This window comes from Sinocyclocheilus rhinocerous, unplaced genomic scaffold (genome assembly GCF_001515625.1).
Source record: "Sinocyclocheilus rhinocerous isolate Xijiao unplaced genomic scaffold, SAMN03320098_v1.1 scaffold402, whole genome shotgun sequence".
Lineage (NCBI taxonomy): Eukaryota > Metazoa > Chordata > Actinopteri > Cypriniformes > Cyprinidae > Sinocyclocheilus > Sinocyclocheilus rhinocerous.
In genome coordinates this window covers 606,752-625,671 of record NW_015626336.1, presented here as the reverse complement: position 1 = coordinate 625,671, position 18,920 = coordinate 606,752, and the positions used below count along the sequence as shown (strand labels likewise).

Sequence of the window (18,920 nt, the reverse complement as noted above, 5' to 3'; positions counted from 1 at the left end):
AAAACATGTTGTTGTTGCTGTAATTATTATTATTATATAGAGAAAGAAAATATTAATTATTTTACATTTATATACCTATAATATAAACAAGTTCTAATTAGTTTTAATTTGAAATATAATGTCTACTTAGACTAAGGTTTCTGTCAGTTTCTCTCTATGACGGCCTTTTAAAGGTGGGGAATGTATTTTTTCAAAAACGCTTTAGAAAACTGAGTCGGGCCAAGTACCAAATTGTAGCCAATCAGCAGTAAGGGGCGTGTCTACTCATGATGCAGAGGAGAGAGCGCTCAGAGCACAGGACGGACATTAGCCGAGCTGAGCAACAACAGAATGGTAGAGATGGTGGATAAGAAAACAAAAGAGGAAAAGGTCTGCGGAGCAAAAGAAGGCTTACGATAAGGCAAGAAGTAGGACCCGTGTAAATATCGGGTCAGCTTTCCAGCGCTTGAGAGAACTCAGGGAGTGGAAGGCCTGCGATCGGACGTCGGGGTTGCTTTATTTCTTCTCGATTGGTGAGTAACACCGTGTCTACACCGGACGCGACGGTTCCAATGCATCCAACTGCATCCAGCCGCGCCGCAACAGCTAAGGTCTGTCTATACTGGACGCGACAAAGCAACCGTTGAAAATAATTTGAAATTTGTATCAATGCGTCATAAATAGAACGCAGCAGCAGTTTTCTGTCGGGGATTTGTCGCGCCGCATCCAGTGTAGACAGCATCACTGATTATAATGAGTTCTATAGTATTTTGTCGCACCGTGCCACTCGCGTCCAGTGTAGACACGGTGTAACATTTGTTTTGCTTTGTTTCACAGAACTAATCATTGCCTGAGTTGCGTACCTATGTGTGGGACGGAGCTATCAAAATAGGGGCGATACCCTTTTGGGGTAGGGCCGTGTTTGTTTTGGTGATTTGAAATGTCAACATTGGCTACCAGAAATCACTTACCCCACCTTTAAAACACACTCCTGAAAAAACCTTTGTTTTTTTCAGGAGTGTGTTTTAAAGGTGGGGTTTCACTTTGGCTTGTTTTCAAGTGATTGCTGGAATGCCTCATTTGAGGTTAAAAAGTCACTTGCTCCTGTTACCATGACGATGTCTATGGGAGCCGCTCAGGTGGTGTTAAGAGTTCTCAAGGGAACCGGCTGAACTGTAAAACTCTCATGAGTGTTCCCCACTATCACAGTCTGATTCATCCAGTAAGAATCATTTAACCCCTTAAAGGGTTAGTTCACCCAAAAATGAAAATTCTGTCATTAATTACTCACCCTCATGTCGTTCCAAACCCGTAAGACCTCCGTTCATCTTCGGAACACAAATTAAGATATTTTTGATGCATTCTGACAGCTCTCTGACCCTCCTATAGACAGCAAAGGTACAACCACGATCAATGTCCAGAAACATAACAAGGAGATTGGTAAAATAATCCATGTGACATCAGGGGTTCAACCGTAATATTACGAAGCTACGAGAATACTTTTTGTGTGCAAAAGAAAAAAAATAACGACTTTATTCAACAATTCGTCTCCTCCGCGTCACCCTAGCGCCATTTTGGAGAGTATCCACTGAACGCAAACAGCGTATTCTGTTCTGTGTCAGCTGCGCCATGCGGATACGTTTTCTACGTTGTTTGTGCTTTGATTTGAACGAAAACAACGTATCCGTGTGGTGCGGATACTAGTTTGACTAGTTTCTACTAGTTTTGCCTTAACACGTTTGTATTGATGGGCGATTACGTTATCACGTAATGTGTCATATGTCTGAAAAGACCCCAATCAGATCTGTCCAAAGAGACATCGATCAAACTCCTAGGCCAATCCACTGTCGATTTATGCCTTTCCAAACATGAGGAAGGAGGGCGCAACGAACGTGAAATGCGCACCGCCCCCTAGCGCGCTAGCAGCTAGCTCGATGCAGAGTTGGGAAACTATGAAACTATGGATTGTGAACAAATACAATAATAATTATGAATTATTCCACCCATGTGTTAAAATTTAAGGTGTTTTGTGTAAAATTAGACCTTTTTTTATCCATTTAGCCCAATGTATATGGGAATGGGACTCTTTTAAATTCACATATTCCTGAACTCGCAGAATAGAGACCCCTAGTGGACATATTGCCTCCCTTCAAATAAATCTCTAACTTTTTTTTTAAATGATACAAAAACAAGGAGATTGGTAAAATAATCCATGTGACATCAGGGGTTCAACCGTAATATTACGAAGCTACGAGAATACTTTTTGTGTGCAAAAGAAAAAAAATAACGACTTTATTCAACAATTCGTCTCCTCCGCGTCACCCTAGCGCCATTTTGGAGAGTATCCACTGAACGCAAACAGCGTATTCTGTTCTGTGTCAGCTGCGCCATGCGGATACGTTTTCTACGTTGTTTGTGCTTTGATTTGAACGAAAACAACGTATCCGTGTGGTGCGGATACTAGTTTGACTAGTTTCTACTAGTTTTGCCTTAACACGTTTGTATTGATGGGCGATTACGTTATCACGTAATGTGTCATATGTCTGAAAAGACCCCAATCAGATCTGTCCAAAGAGACATCGATCAAACTCCTAGGCCAATCCACTGTCGATTTATGCCTTTCCAAACATGAGGAAGGAGGGCGCAACGAACGTGAAATGCGCACCGCCCCCTAGCGCGCTAGCAGCTAGCTCGATGCAGAGTTGGGAAACTATGAAACTATGGATTGTGAACAAATACAATAATAATTATGAATTATTCCACCCATGTGTTAAAATTTAAGGTGTTTTGTGTAAAATTAGACCTTTTTTTTATCCATTTAGCCCAATGTATATGGGAATGGGACTCTTTTAAATTCACATATTCCTGAACTCGCAGAATAGAGACCCCTAGTGGACATATTGCCTCCCTTCAAATAAATCTCTAACTTTTTTTTTAAATGATACAAAAAAACATCTTGTTTCCCCTGTTTACTGGCACCTAGTGAAATCAAAAGAAACTTTCTGCAGGGAGATGGACCAAATAGATCTGACTTTCAAATAAAAACATAGTAAAATAAAAATCATAATTTGATTTTTTATTTGTGTTTATCATAAATTATGAAAAAATACAATAAAAAATATGAATTATTCCACACGGGTGTTAAAACTTAGGGTATTTTCTGTGAAATGAGACAATTTTTATCAATTTACTCCAATGTATGTGAGTAGGGCACTATTTTAAATTCAGGTATGCAAAATCAGTAAAAAATCCAAAATATGCCAAAGAGCTTAAGGGGTTAAAGAACATTTGTGACCGTGAATCATTGAGTGATTCCCTTTGTCTAATCTATGAACACTTATTGATGAACTGCTTCATATTTGTCCAGATTTTCATTTTCTTTTTTTATATCATCACCGCAGTGAAATCAGTTCCTTTCATGGCTTAAGATTTGACCAGTCAGACTGAGAGCTCATGTTATTCATGTGTCTCTATATGATGAATGCTTCATGTCCAGGATGGAGAGGCGAATGTGCTAATGTGTTTTTTTCTCTGCTCTCCTGTAGTTGATCTCCTGGGGCTGCTGAAGTGGAGATCCAACACCAGTTTGCTCCAGCAGAACCTCCGTCACCTGATGAAAGTGGAGGGAGGCGAGGTGGTCAAGGTACGTGTGGATCATCTGACGCACAGAAACACAAACTCACAGCTTTCATTCAGACGTCCGTTTGGATTCATGCAGACATTTGTGCTGCTAATTTAAACGTTTGAAGTTGGTGTGGAGACTTGCTCTCTGATTTATGATATGAACTCTCTGATGCACTTCAACGCTTTTTGATTATTAGTTTTTTTGGAAGGCAACAGCAAAACATGCTGAGATATATTTAGAAATTGCATTTCTGTAAGTGTTTTCAGTAGGGTGTGTGGTTGGGCCTGTGAAATTATAGAAATGCTCGAAATAAGCTTTCATCATATCTAACTCAAAATAAGCGTTGCAATTTAAATGTTTCAGTTGTGTTCTCCATCCATAAAATAAAATATAATAAAATAATAAAAAAACATTCCATTAAAAAATTTTAAATTAAAATTCAATTCATTGAAGTAACCCTGATAAAAAATGTCTGAGATCATGTAATTAAAAGTACACATTCAGAATGGAGTGATTTTTGTTGTACTAAATACTGTAATCAGTAAGTGGAATTGTAACCACAATCATTGAATGTCTAATGATTTCTGTCTATTGTAGAGTCTTATGTTCCTATGCAGCATATGATTTAAAAGCCTCTCTGAGATGAGGCAGAGCTCTGTTGGTTTCGTGACTTATCCCTCAGGGATCATGCGTTTGAATTAGGGCTGCACGATAAATCACATGCGATATTTAACGTGGTTAAATTTAATATGAACGTGGTTTTGCGCAGCTCATCAGTGAACAACGGCTCTGTTTAGTTAATACTGCTCCATGTGAAAGCACGCACGTGATGGAGATTTACCGCTGATTACAGAACCGGCTTTTCTGACAAGATGAGCGTTAAATATCGCATGCGATTTATCGTGCAGCCCTAGTTTGAATGCCAGTTTGCTCCTGAAGGTGGTGTCTCATGGACTGATTTCTCTGGCCGTGTTTGAAGGCAAACACACTTGAGCTGTCAGCGCTGAGAGAGAGAAAGATGGAGGCAGAGACTCTGTGTGCTGTAAATGTCCCCTCAGCCTCTATCTAACAGACTCTGCAGCTTTTCTGCCATGTCTCTGCCACATAAATATAAAACCACTGACCAGAACCGTAGATGCTCACTGCTTTACTTCTGAATCCATCCATCCGTCCATCCTATGCACACACTGCATAAAATGTACAATAAAACAAAATGTACAAAATTATGCATTTAAAATGAAATAAAATAAAAATGAAATTTCTAAAAAAAACTAAAACAATTAAATGTAGAATAAACAAATAAATAAAAAAATTAATCGAAATTACAAAGTTTAAATAAATAAGTAAAGGTAGAATAAATTTTTTTATAAAATTAAATTTAAAATAAAAATGAAATATAAAATAAAAAGTAGAATATAAAATAAAAAGTAATTTTTATGTAAAATATAAAATAAAATGTCAAAATAAAAATGAATTATAAAATATAAAATAGAATATTAAATAAAAAGTAAATTTGTATGTAAATTATAGTAAAATATAAAATTTAAAAAATTAAATGACATAAAATATAAAATAAAAATCAGTTTTTATATGAAATATAAAATAAAACTTCCATTTCAAAATAGTTCAAAATTATTTAAAATAATTCGTTGGCAGAGTCCTGATACCCAGTTTGTGAGATTTAAATAAACCTAAATCAAACCTAAATGTTCATATAATTAAAACTACACGTTCAGAATAGGGCATTTGTTGTAATAAATACTTAATCAGTAAGAGGAATTGGAACCATGATCTTTTTACAGTTTAAGAAGTAGTTTTGATTTGGGATAAGGCCCAACGACAGATATATTGCAATATTTCCTCAACTACACAAAAACTATTCAAATCGGAGGTGTGTTTAAACATGAAAGTTGTCTTTGGGTGGCCTGAAGGAAGCTGCTAATTCAAACAGCTGTTAATATGCAGAACACACACTCACAGGATGACTACAATTACAGTACGTGTGTTTCTCGCGCAGAAGTAGTTTTGATTTGGGATAAGGCCCAACGACAGATATATTGCAATATTTCCTCAACTACACAAAAACTATTCAAATCGGAGGTGTGTTTAAACATGAAAGTTGTCTTTGGGTGGCCTGAAGGAAGCTGCTAATTCAAACAGCTGTTAATATGCAGAACACACACTCACAGGATGACTACAATTACAGTACGTGTGTTTCTCGCGCACACACACACACACACACACACACACACACACCCCGATCACACGGCAGTGCGTTTATTGGCCAGACACCGAGTGAATAATTCAGCGCTCACCACCCAGAGCGACAGACACACAGACTTCCCTTAATGTTTCCTGCAGGCGTCCCACTCAACATGATTATGTACTTTCCTCACGCTGTGTACTAAAACACCTTCCTACCACTGCCAAGTTTGGAATTGGATTTCTCCGGCCGGCACAGACATGCCGCATGAAAGCTGTGAGGACGATGTAATAATGCTGCAGGATGGCTTTTGTGTTCCTGATAGGGGTTTCTTCAGGAATCGGCCCTATGGCACGGATCACTCACTTTACTGTAAACCAGGGCTCTACAGTGCGACCATGAAAATTTTTTTAGGAGCACCAGTGCGACTGACCCGATCATCATCATACTTGTGATTGCGCTCAGGGGAGCTTCAAAGCTTTCTACGTGTTTTTGCAGCGTTGAGTAATGTATCACAGACATATCTCACGAATCCTTTCATAAGCAAAGTGTAGGCAGGGTGTAAATAAGAGATTCATTGCGCAGTGTAGAGAGCTTCGTTGATTATAAATGTGAGATCGAGATGAACTAAGATGAGTGACAGCTTTTAATGATTTTTAAGGGAGTTTGTAAATGTGATACTGATTTAATACAATACAATTCAATAAACAAGAAGTTAATATTAAGTGACTTACATTGTCTGACTATAACACTATTGTCTGATTTTGCTCTATTTCGTCGTCGAAAATAGTTTAAGACAAAGACACAGCGGAGCCGCGGCGCATCTCCATTCAAACACAGTGGTGTCTCGTTTATGAATGAACGTTTTTTTTTTTTTAAACGAATCTAGTGAGTCAGTGATTCATGATTACCCATTCATAAAGACAGTCACTTGATTCATTCCTGAATGAATCAGCCGTTCGAATGAATCAATTGAATGAATGATTCGGTGATAAAAATCAGTGACTTGCTTTAGTTTAATTTTTAAAGTATCTTTTCGGTTATTTAAATCATTTAATATTTCTATATTCAAAATTGTATATTTAAAACATTAATATCATCATGAATTTATGGATTTTATTGCACTCATTCCACTTCTGAGCCTCATTAAATGTCTCAAAGTACTTTTGTGTTCTTCTGTGCCACCTCTACAAATTAATTTTGTTAATACTGATTTCATTTGATTGGTAACTTATATTTCTTATTCTACTTGTTCTTATTCTGTCATTTTAATGACAATTTTTAAAAAGTTTATAAAATATAATTTAAAGAATTTGACAAAAGACATACTTTTAATAAAGTTAGAGGAGTCAAATATCACCTCGTAATGGGAAGGCTACTTTTTGATTATTGATTAGAAGGTGCTCCTAAAATTTTGAACGTGCTCCTAAAAAGAAAAGTAAGCGTAGAGCCCTGTAAACGCACTGGAGGAAGCATCTGCGTCAATGATTCAAGGGCACCGCAACATTTACGCCCCGTTTATTTATTATCTGACATTTGAAGGATGACACTTTCTACTAGAACATCTGAGGAGGAACTTGACATGACTTTGGGACGATGTTATTTAATAATACAATGCTTAAATAAACTAAAACTAGGTTTAATGAATGAATGAATAATTAAATAAATTCTGTTAACTGTGTATTTTTTAAATTGGATAAATAAGTAAATAAATACTATTTCAAATTTCTTTAGATATTTAAATATTTACATTTTACATGTTTTACTTAATTTAAATATGTAATATTACTGTTATAATATGTAATGCATTTGTTGAAGCAGTTCTAGAAAATAATAAAATGTTATCAAAAAGCAGTATTGCTTTTTAGTATATTTAAATATTCATTAGATTCTTTATATTTTATATTTTCAAACAGAAAATATATATCAATCTGCTTAAATAAAATATATAAGTGAATTCTAAAATATATAAAATTATATAAAAGTGCATTCTTAAATATTTAAAAGTGATTTATATTTTAATATATAAAATATATAATAACTTTATATTATTTATTTCATATTCTTTATAAAATCATTATTGGAATCAAAAAGAATGATTACATTAAGTTCACAACCTGAATTGTTAAATTCTAGTTTGTCATTCCTAGTGTCAAATATCGACTCAAATCCTCAATTAGTTCCCATTTCCATTGCCTCCAGCTCAGTGAACAAATATCCTAGTGAATGTTATCTTTGCACGACCGAAGCAAACTTACTCTTCACAGAAAGAATCACCTCCAGCATGAATCACCTCTATCCTTTCATTAGAATAATGCTCTCTCTTCCTCCATCTCCTGCTCCTTTTTTTTTTTTTTGGATTGCTTTCTGAGTTATGTGTGTACACCTGACATGAGCGGTGGCATCTTCAACACGCCGGATCTCATCTCAGACTGATGACAGATTGACGGCCGTTATAGACTTGGACTTTCCTATCTGTTGGGACTTGTTCTGTCCTGGATATACGCAGCAGCTTCATTGGCAGTAGCGCAAGCGTTTATTTATTTCCCCTCAAGGGCACACTCTTCCTCTCGTCGCAGTGACTGTAAGCAGATGCCACGCAGCAGATGTGCCAAACACAAACACTCGCGCTCGTCCTCAGGTGGAGCATTTCAGCTTTTAAATGAGTTTTCACACTGAATTTGTAAGTGCAGAAATAGAGCAAATGTGCGAACAATCGTATTTATAAACCTCAGTGTGTGTGTGTGTGAGAGAGAGTGTGTGTGTGAGAGTGTGTTTACAGTGCAATGTGCTTTAAAAAAAGTTCCTTGGCAACACTTTCTAGAAACCGGTATCATGCATGTATTTTTATAATGCTGTATAATGCACTTTGCTCTTTGGCTATATCTGTTGTTCTCAGGGAAAATTAGTTATATTTGCCGTTTCGTGGTTACACATGCATTAGTGATGTTTTCTGTGTATAAATAAATAAAATCAACATCTTTCTTTCTTTCTTTCTTTCTTTCAATTGATTGTTTTTGTTCATTTATTTATTTCATTTGTTTTAGTTATTACATTTTATTTTTTTTCATTTGTTTTATTGTTTGTTTGCTTCATTTGTGTCTATTTATTATTTTTATTTATTCGTTTTTTTTTTTGTTTTTTTATTTGATTCATTTGTATAATTTGTTTTATTTATTTGTTCCATTTGTTTTATTTGTTTTTAATTATTTGTTTTTGTCTTTTATTTGTTTGTCTTTATTTATTTATCTTGTGTCTTTGTCACCTTAGTATTTTTTTATTAATTTAATATTCTTGCCAGTTGAAGGGACAAAATCTGATTGGTTGATTTGATTAAGTAATTATTTATTTTTTATTTATTGAAGGCCAGGGACAGTGTAAAAAAATATTGAAAAAAATTATAAAAAATATAACCTTGATTTATTATGCCTCTTACAGTTATTCAGAGAAAATGATGTTTTTGAATGCTATATGACATATGAACAAATATAGATATTACATAGATAAAAGGATGATGCATTGAGTGAAATGAAAGGGAGCTGAGTGAATGAGAGTTCTGCTCTTGTGTCTGAATTGTGGCACATATGTGTCTGTGTAGCTGGACTGGAGCTGTAATTCTCTTCTTGCTGCTGTGATGTCCTTGCTGGAATGTCATTAAGCATCAGCTGAATGACAGCAGACATTAAAGTGGACAGCATGTGCTGTAGATTGACAGTCCATGAAACTGACAGCGTATCTGTTTGCACGTTTACGCTTTCTCAGTAATGATTCGGAGCGAAGCACAGAGCTTTTAAAATCATCCTGTTAAACTGACCATCACACTATGGTGTGTGTGTTTCTGTTTCATCTTGTAATCTGTGTGTGTGTGTGTGTGTGTGTTTAGTTTCTGCAGGACACTTTGGACGCCCTTTTCAACATTATGATGGAGAACTCAGACAGTGAAACCTTTGATACTCTTGTGTTTGATGCTCTGGTAAGATTCTCATGGCCTGTGCTTCAATAAATCTGCACAAATAAAAAATAAGTAAGGAATAATTGACGACGGGCCGTTGAATTATTAGAAAAATAATGCACACCCGATGTGGTGATGTGGCCACGACGCGAAGCGGAGTGTGCATTATTTTTAACGTTCGCCGTGCGTTTCCCTGAAAATAATTGCACACCTCAGAACGTTCATCAGCCAATAAGATTCAAGCATTCAACGGCCCCGTAGTATAATTTATAATAATGGTTTTATACAAATGGCTTAATTTGACCCAGTATTTAATGTTTTAGTTTTTTAATAATAGGATTTAGGCATAATCTAAACAGCTCAGTCTGAGTCTATTGTGTGTTGTGCTGAATTATAGTAATAACATGTTATATCAGTACTTCTTTCTACTCAATAGTAATTACAAAAAAAAATAAGAAAAATAATAAATCAAAAAAGGTTTAATATGCATGGTTGTTCATTTTTACTTTTTTTTTTTTTTTTTTAAATAAGTGTCTCTTCTGTTTTTGAAAGGTCTTCATAATCGGACTGATCGCAGACAGGAAGTTCCATCATTTCAATCCGGTTCTGGAGACCTACATCCGCAAGCACTTCAGCGCCACTCTGGCCTACACGTGAGTGTGAAATTCTGCCCTCTCTGTGCCAGTATGTGCTTTGTTTTCATGTGTAACACAATGTGTGCCGATATTTTCAGAAAGCTGACAAAAGTCCTGAAGAACTACGTGGAGAATGCGGAGAAGCTGACGGAGCAGCTGCTGAAAGCTCTGAAGGCTTTGGAGTACATCTTCAAGTTCATCGTGAGATCCCGCGTTCTCTTCAACCAGTGCGTTCAGATCTCTCATGTTCTGTTTTATTCATTGCACATCTGAGCTTTAGGGATATCATATCACTCAAATCCATGGAGCTGTGCTTGTAGTCTGAACCAGGGAATTATTATTAACAACAACAATAATAGTTATTATTATTACTACTACTACTTTTATTGAGTACTTGATTTTTTTAATTTTACATTCAAATATTACATCAATAATTTCTTATTTGCAGTACTTTAGTAGTAATTACTGTTTGTTTAGTAATTAATGTAGTAGTAATGTTTAGTTGTTTATTATTATTATTAAATACTTGGCTATTTTATTTAACAATAAAATTTAACAATTATTCTATTTAGCATAGTAATTAACAGTAATTATTTAGTATTTTGTTTAGTAGGCTATTTTTAGTACTTAATTAGTATTTATTTATTTACTTTACATTTGCATTTATGCATTCACTTAAAAAAGAGGAACACAGCAATTTGTCAAAGAGCCAACAATATTTGTAATATAGCTAGCAATATTAGTAACAATTTTATATATAATCTAATTTTATATATAATCTAATTTTGATATATAATCACAACATATTGGCCAAATTGTGCAGCCCTACAAACAAGAACAGCAAACCTGGGTTTTTTTTGTTTTGTGTTTTGTATTGTTTTTATTATTTTATTTTAATCACGTTTTTTTAAAATCAGAAAACATATTTTTTTCTCCAAACTGCGCAGCTTTACTATTTTTATTGTGCAGTTTTTGACGAGTGGCAAAAAGCAAACAGATAATAATCCATGGCGTATCCAACATATACTCTAAAACTTCTTTATTTTTCTCCTCCGAAATATGGGTTTCCCAGCCAATAAGCTGCAGTTAAGGCTAAGAGATGTGACAGCTTGATTTAATGTGCAGATCTGAAATGGCACACCTTTATCAAACCGAAGTGCCCTGGTTTCCTGACAGATGGAGGATGTGTTTGAGGCGGACAGGAAGTGGAACGGGCAGCGGCGCTGATTTAGGGAGACGGAGGACATGTTGAGTAATGACTCAGCCTAAATTAAGTTCAGCGCTGGTGATTAGCTTGTTGTCTGCAGGTGAAGTATATGATGGTGTCTCTTTAACTACCTGAACGCTGAGAGCGCTTGACACCGCAGAGCGCTGTGAGAGACACTAATGAGCAGAGTCTGATCTGATTGACTTCTCTGCTCGCTCACAGACTCTACCTGCTGCCGCTGTTCACCAACACATGCCCGACCCGACCGCACACATCTCCCAGTCAGGGCTTCAGACTGCAGTGAAAATGATGAGAAATATGGCCAAAAATAACAGTTATCGTAAGATTGAATAGCTATCGGTGTCAGAAGGAAAACCTCATCAATATGCGGTTTCATCAAATGTTCATCAATTTCAGTGTTTACTGCAGCCCTGCTCAGGATCTTTCTATTGCATTATTCTCCTTCAAATGATTCTGATGACCTTTAAACCAGCATTCACAAAAAAAGTCAAAATAATCATTTTTAAAATAAACATTTATTCTATACACAATTATTTGCACAAAACGCGCACACACAAACAATTCTCAACATCTTCACATTAATATTGTTTTTATTTTATAATGAGCCTAAATTACAAGACATACTACCATGATGAATACTTACAAAAGTGCTTCACTCTTTTCTGTCATTACAGCAATGAGAGAATTATTTTGTTCATGTTTTTGTAATTTTTTTAAAATTTGATTTTGTGGTGAAATATGACCTTGAATAATTTATGCAAAAAACTATTTCTTATTTATTAAATATTTCTCTATATTTATTTATTTCTTGCAAAATACATTTGCTTATTTTTCGTTTATATTCTATTGTTAAATATGACCTCAGCATTTCTTAACAGATTGTTTGTTTTATTTATTTATTTAATTTTTTGGCAAAATTTAATTTCTTTTTTTTCTATTTGATTTTGGGGTTAAATATGACCTCAGCATTTCTTAACATTTATTTATTAATTTATTGATTGGTTGATTATTGCAAAATATTTCTTATTTTTTTGTTTGATTTTAGTGTTAAATATGATCTCAGCATATCTTCACAGCTTGTTTGTTTATTTTTATTATTTATTTTTTTTTGTGCAAAATTTAATTAATTTATTTTTTCTATTTGATTTTGGGGTTAAATATGACCTCAGCATTTCTTGACAGTTTGTTTGTTTATTTTTATTTATTTATTTTATTTTTTTGCAAAATTTAATTTCTTATTTTTCTATTTGATTTTGGGGTTAAATATGACCTTGGCATTTTTTGACTTTTTTTTATTAATTGATTGACTTTTTTTTGCTAATTATAATTCCTTATTTTTCCATTGGATTTTGGGATTAAATATGACCTCAGCATTTCTTGATTTTTTGATTTGATTTGATTTTTGCAAAGTATAATTTTATTTTGTTTAATTTTGAGGTTAAATATGAAAAAAAAAAAAAATTACCATATCTCCCCTTTGCTTTAGTAATTAATGAGTATAAAGTACTTCAAAATAATTAATGGTCAACTGGAGTGTGAAGCATATTTCAATATTTTTGACGGGCCATTAACTAAGTGTGTGTGTGTGTTGACGGAGGGCCGGTCTAATGTAAACGCTCTGGATGAGAGCGAGATTGTCTGACCCTCACCGTAACCAGAGCACAGAAAATCAGGTGGCGCTAATCGCATCAGCAAAGGCCATCGGTGAGCGTTTAATGAAAGCGTGAGTGCGGGAATCCTCCCGGTGTTTGTGTGGCTCTTTGGAGCAGCGCCGAGACGGCCCGTCAGCTCTCTGCCCTTCAAACTAGATTACGGAGCAATTCATCAATCTGATCAGCCTGTAATCAGGAGCTAGTTTAGAGGTGCCAGTGAACAGGTGGGAGTGTGTGTGTGTGTGTGTGGAGGTTGACACATTGTTTTTGATGTGGATTTGTATGGCTCCCCGGCTAGTTTGATGTCATGGATTTGCATTCCAAACACATGTAGAGCGGTCTGCTGCCTCTCTGATGATTTAGATGAAATGATTCTCGCCGCTCGAGCCCCTGATCATCTGCTGTTTGTGTGTTTTCCTTCAGGCTCTACGAGAACAAAGGCGAGAGTGATTTCATGGAGTCCCTGAGGAATCTCTTCGCCTCGTTTAACGCCATGATGAACAGCAATGCTGAAGGGACCGGCGGGGTGAAGGTGAGAACGCTCTAGGAGCCAGTTTCTGATGAGCTGGATGTTTAAACGCTGCGTTAATAGAGCATTAAGATAAGAGAAACAAAAACATTTACACATCTGTTCCAGGGGCCCGTTCTTCGTACGTCGCTAACTCAGTTAGCTGGATTTGATTGTTGATGATTTCGCCTGATCTTGGATTGTTTGGTTCTTCGAAGCTCATCCCGGAGTTGCTGTCATAGCAACAGGTCTGTTAGCTTAAACCTGCTCGGCAGCAGGCTTATTTCATGTAAACTGGATTAGATCGCATCTTTTTAAGCAGAATTGATACTTAAAATCTGTCCTACTGCTACTTCATTAGAAGAGTATCCTACTGATCCAGGGACAGTAATTTAAAATAATAATAATTTTAAAATAAATTGAAAAACAATATAATAATGTTGTGTAGTCTATAGGCTATAGTATATTTAAATGAGTAAAACTGTCTGTGTCTATATATAGACACAGGCACTTTTACTCATTGAAATATTTATGATGAAATAATTTCTTTATGTATACAGTTAATCTGAGCCGTGCATTAATTTGAGTGATGACAGCTATTATGGAAGTGGCTTGATGGAGCACAGGAGATGCAGATAACTTGATCTTGACCCTTAAGAAACTTTAATTAATGCTGTAACGTAACAAATCTGTTCAAATATAAAATTAAATGAATTGCTAATTACAACATTGAAATAAAAATGTAAAGCCTGTACAAATACTAGAAATGGTGAATATAAATAATTGGGAATCATGTAAAAAAAAAAAATAAATAAATAAATAAAAACAGTGCACATTTCATTTTTCTATTATACCATTCATGTAGTTTTGATCGCTTGGCTGATTCCTTATAAAGGTTCAGAAATTTGTCAAGTTTTTCGTCAGGTGTCTTTTTTAATGATATGATGTCATTACGTTGCTGTCTCGCCGCCAGCCAATCGCTGCATTGCTGATCGTGGTTTCGAGTATCGATACATCTGCCCTTTTCGGAGAACGCGCAGTAATCCTAGACAACTTAATCCAGATATTTTAATCTAATACGCAAATTCGTTTGAAGAATCAAATTAGCCAGTGATCAGTTATCAGGATTAGAAGATCTGGAATCTTTCAAATCATCTCAGATGTAATAAGCGACGTACGAAGAACAGGCCCCTGGTGTGACTTCATTTCACACATGCAACACACAAGGAGATGTTTCCCAGAATGTTCACGCTGCTCTTTTACAAACATTGAAGGCCTACAAATAACATCCATATGATGTATTCCAGTTCTTCTGAATTCATATGATGCTTTGAGAGGAAAAATCTGATTAAAGTCTCCTGAAACCCCCCCACCTAAATGCATTTGCACACCCATATATTCAAAGTTGTTGCTTCTCAATTAGTTATGAGAAATGACAATCAATGAAATTTGGATTAATTTGTGTCAAACATGACATAGTTTTGCTAGCTAGCACATCAAAATGACAGGAAGAGGAACTGATTTGTAAAAGAAATCAAACTATACATTTTTATGTGCCATTTAGATACATGCAATGTGTGTAACCTTTAATTCTGTGTCTCTATAATAGTTAATGCTGAATTTCACTGACAAAAATTAAGAGTCAGAACACAAACTAATGGAATATCCAGTTGCTGTCACTAATATGTTGTTTAATGTTAAGTCTCTCGACTTGCTGTGACATGTCTTAACTCAGCATCTTGCATAGATTTAATGCTTTAAACCTGGCTAACTTCTGCAAATTTAGTGACTCGTTCTTCAGTATTACTCATTTTATCTATCGGACATATGTCATCATGCAGCATATTTGAATATGTAATAATATATGAATGCGATTTGAGAGAGAATTAAATAACATTTTGGTCTGTGTAAAAATACTCTAAAAATACACATTTTTGAAAGAAATTAATACTTTTATTTATCAAGAATGCATTAAATTGGTCAAAAGTGACAGTAAAGAAAATTCTTAAAAAATTATATTTCGAATAAATGTTGTGCTTTTAAACATTCTATTCATCAAAAAATATTTCTACAAAAATATGAAGCAGCGCAACTGTTTTTGACGTTGATAATAATAATAATAATAATAGATGTTTCTTGAACATCAAATCAGCATATTAGAATGATTTCTGAAGATCATGTGACACTGAAGACTGGAGTAATGATGCTGAAAATTCAACTTTGCATCATAGGAAATAATTACATTTTAAACAAATTGATTTAATCTTTGAAATTTAAAATTGAAATTTAATACAAATTGAAAAGTTATTTTAAATTGTAATAATAGTTCACAATTTTACTGATTCTACTGTATTTTTGAGTAAATAAATGCAGCCTTGATGAGCATAAGAGATAACTTTTTAAAAATATTAAAAAACCAACCAACACCAAACATTCAAATGACCATGTACACTTTCATTGTATAAAAAAGAAAAGTTCCTTGCAAGAATGAAAGTCATACAGGTTTGGAACAATATGAGCAAAATGTGTATCTGGAGGCTCTGTATGTCAGGACGTCTTCCCAGAATGCTGCTCTGTTTCTTCTGTCAGATATGAATATGTATGTTTCTTTCTTTCATGTGTTGAAGTGTGTGTTTGTGTCTCTCTCTCGTCCCCTGATCTCCTCCTCTGTCCACTGTGGCTCTGGCTTCGCAATCTTTAGCTTCTCCTCAAGGTACTCTATCTGTCCTCCTCTCCTCCATCTGTTTCTCTGCTCCTCCTCCTCCATTTGTGTGCAGTTTTGTTTGTCACTGACCTTTCCTGTCACTTCTTTTTTGCATTAACACACCTCTGTTCTAACACACACGCGCTCAGCGGCCGACACAAAGCATCAGACGCTCTGGACGGGTCGTGAGTCTGCCTGGAGCGATGCAGGTGTGCCGCTGGCCCGGATCTTAGTGGTTTTGTCAGAAAATTAAAAATTGATCTTGTTAAGATGCACTGTCACGGGAAGGAATGTGCTTTTCTCTCCTCTGGCCTTGTCGCAACAGGAAAGCAAGAGACGACGTGAGTGAAACGGCACATCAGCTTGAAGTACATTGTGTTCACATGCCCTCACACTTATTATTTAAACAGTCTGACAGTTTGAGCTTGTGCTGGTCTGTTTTTACTGCACATGTCGGGTTTGTTTTTCTCTTTTCTGCTTTGTGTTGTTTTAGAGGGAAATGAAGGTGAAGTGTATCATTTGATCACTACTAGTGTTAAACTAAATTGAAAACAGCTGTTTTCCAAAACACACCCCCAGCCCGCTATTGGTCATTTCAACAAATAGCCCCGCCCCCAAACTCACACCATTGGTTGAAACTAAGAAGCATATTTAAACATATAACAACATTGGCTCCACAAATGGTGTGGCTGTGGCACTGGACTGTGTTTGTTTGTTTGTTTGTTCATTCGTTCCTTCAGTCATTCGTTCATTTTATTCAGTTATTGGGCAATAAGTAAACTATATATAGGGGTCTATGGCCAACAGTGTTGGGCAAGTTACTTCCAAAATGTAATACATTATATATTACTAGTTACTGTCTTTTAAAAGTAATTAGTTACATTACAATATTACTGTCTCTGAATTGTAATGCGTTACACTACTTTTGAGTTACTTTTGAGTTACTTTCACCAAAATTCTGCAGTCATCTCAAGCATCTAATTCCAGCAACAGAAGATAGACAAACTATTTTACCCGTGGAATTTTTTCTCTGGTGCTGTTTTGCTGTGTTGGTAAATTCACCACTTAATTTTGAGTTAAAATATGTTGTTGTAACTTGCGTTACTGAGATTGTAACGAGTAATAATATTACCCAAATTTTATTAGTAATGCGTTATATTACTGCGTTACAGCAAAAAGTAATATACTACTGTAATATTATTACTTTTGTAATGCGTTACTCCCAACACTGATGGCCAACTGCATTTAAATTAAAATATGGTTGTAATTCTGTGTATAATGTTCTAATATTTGGTGAAAAATGATTTAGACCAGTTGATTTTTTTTGAGTGATTTCCATGGAAAATGTTAGTTTATGTATTTATGTATGTATGTACTTATTTATTTATTTATTCATTCATTTTTAAGACACTTTTTTAAATACTTTTTTCATGCGTTTTATATATTTTTTCATGCATCATATACATACACACATATATATTTTATAATAAGTGTGTGTGTGTGTATATATATATATATATACACACACACACACACATTTATTATAAAATATATATGTATTAGGGGTGGAACGGTTCAACTTATTCGTGGTTCGGTTTGTATCACGGTTTTAGAGTCATGGTTTTGGTACGATTCGGTATGTGCTATGTTTAGGGGAAAACTATACTGTCAAATAAAAATAAAGAAAATAAGATGAATCTATCTGACTACAAGCAACAGCACAAATAAATACAATACAGTAAAGATACAAATAAAATAAACAGTGATTTTCAGGTTTTTTAAGGTAGGTCTAACATTAGTTTTAGGTACAGAAATTGAATAAAGTAATCAAATGTAAAATAGCATTGCATATTTTACTGTATAAATTAAAGATTAATCTTTATTAAAGTTAAAAATGCTATTCAATCAAGTGCAGTGAGCGTTTTCCTTGTTGTTGCTGTATGATTAATATTAAGAAAGTGCTGTCACTTTAAGAGAATGCACTCATACAGTACGTTCAGCCGGCTATGTCTGCTATAGACCAATTTGGAGTAGACATCACAGTTACGTCACTTGCAGTTGCGCGCGCATTGTTGTGGCAGAAAAACACTGGGAGCAAGTAGAGGGAAACGGGTAAAATCCATGGAATAAGAGAAAAAATGTATTGTTGTGCTTTTGGATGTCATGAAACTTGGATGTTTTATAGAATAATGTTATCAAAGACGCCATTTGAAGCTAAACGCAGACGTTTAAACAGACAAACTATAGATGAAACCTGCTACGATTACCCTACTTTTAAAGCATAAATTTGATTTAAACAATAGGTCTATATAATATTCACATAGGGGACATATTGTATTAGCCCTATAGTTAAAGCATGAAATACTATTTAAACCTATAACATTTTACATTACATTTAGCCTACCTATTTTATCTCACAATTCTGACTTTTTTT

At 34.9% G+C, this 18,920-nt stretch overlaps 1 protein-coding gene across 1 annotated transcript in view; it reads left to right on the top strand.

Moving 5' to 3' along the window:
• Positions 1 to 18,920, top strand: part of LOC107711371 (dedicator of cytokinesis protein 1-like) — a 275,068-nt gene that overhangs the window by 80,430 nt on the left and 175,718 nt on the right. The window contains exons 17-21 of the mRNA XM_016516364.1: positions 3,525 to 3,622; positions 9,691 to 9,780; positions 10,312 to 10,412; positions 10,493 to 10,621; positions 13,698 to 13,806. Of these exons, the coding sequence (XP_016371850.1) occupies positions 3,525 to 3,622; positions 9,691 to 9,780; positions 10,312 to 10,412; positions 10,493 to 10,621; positions 13,698 to 13,806 (527 nt within the window). The remainder of the gene's footprint in view (positions 1 to 3,524; positions 3,623 to 9,690; positions 9,781 to 10,311; positions 10,413 to 10,492; positions 10,622 to 13,697; positions 13,807 to 18,920) is intronic.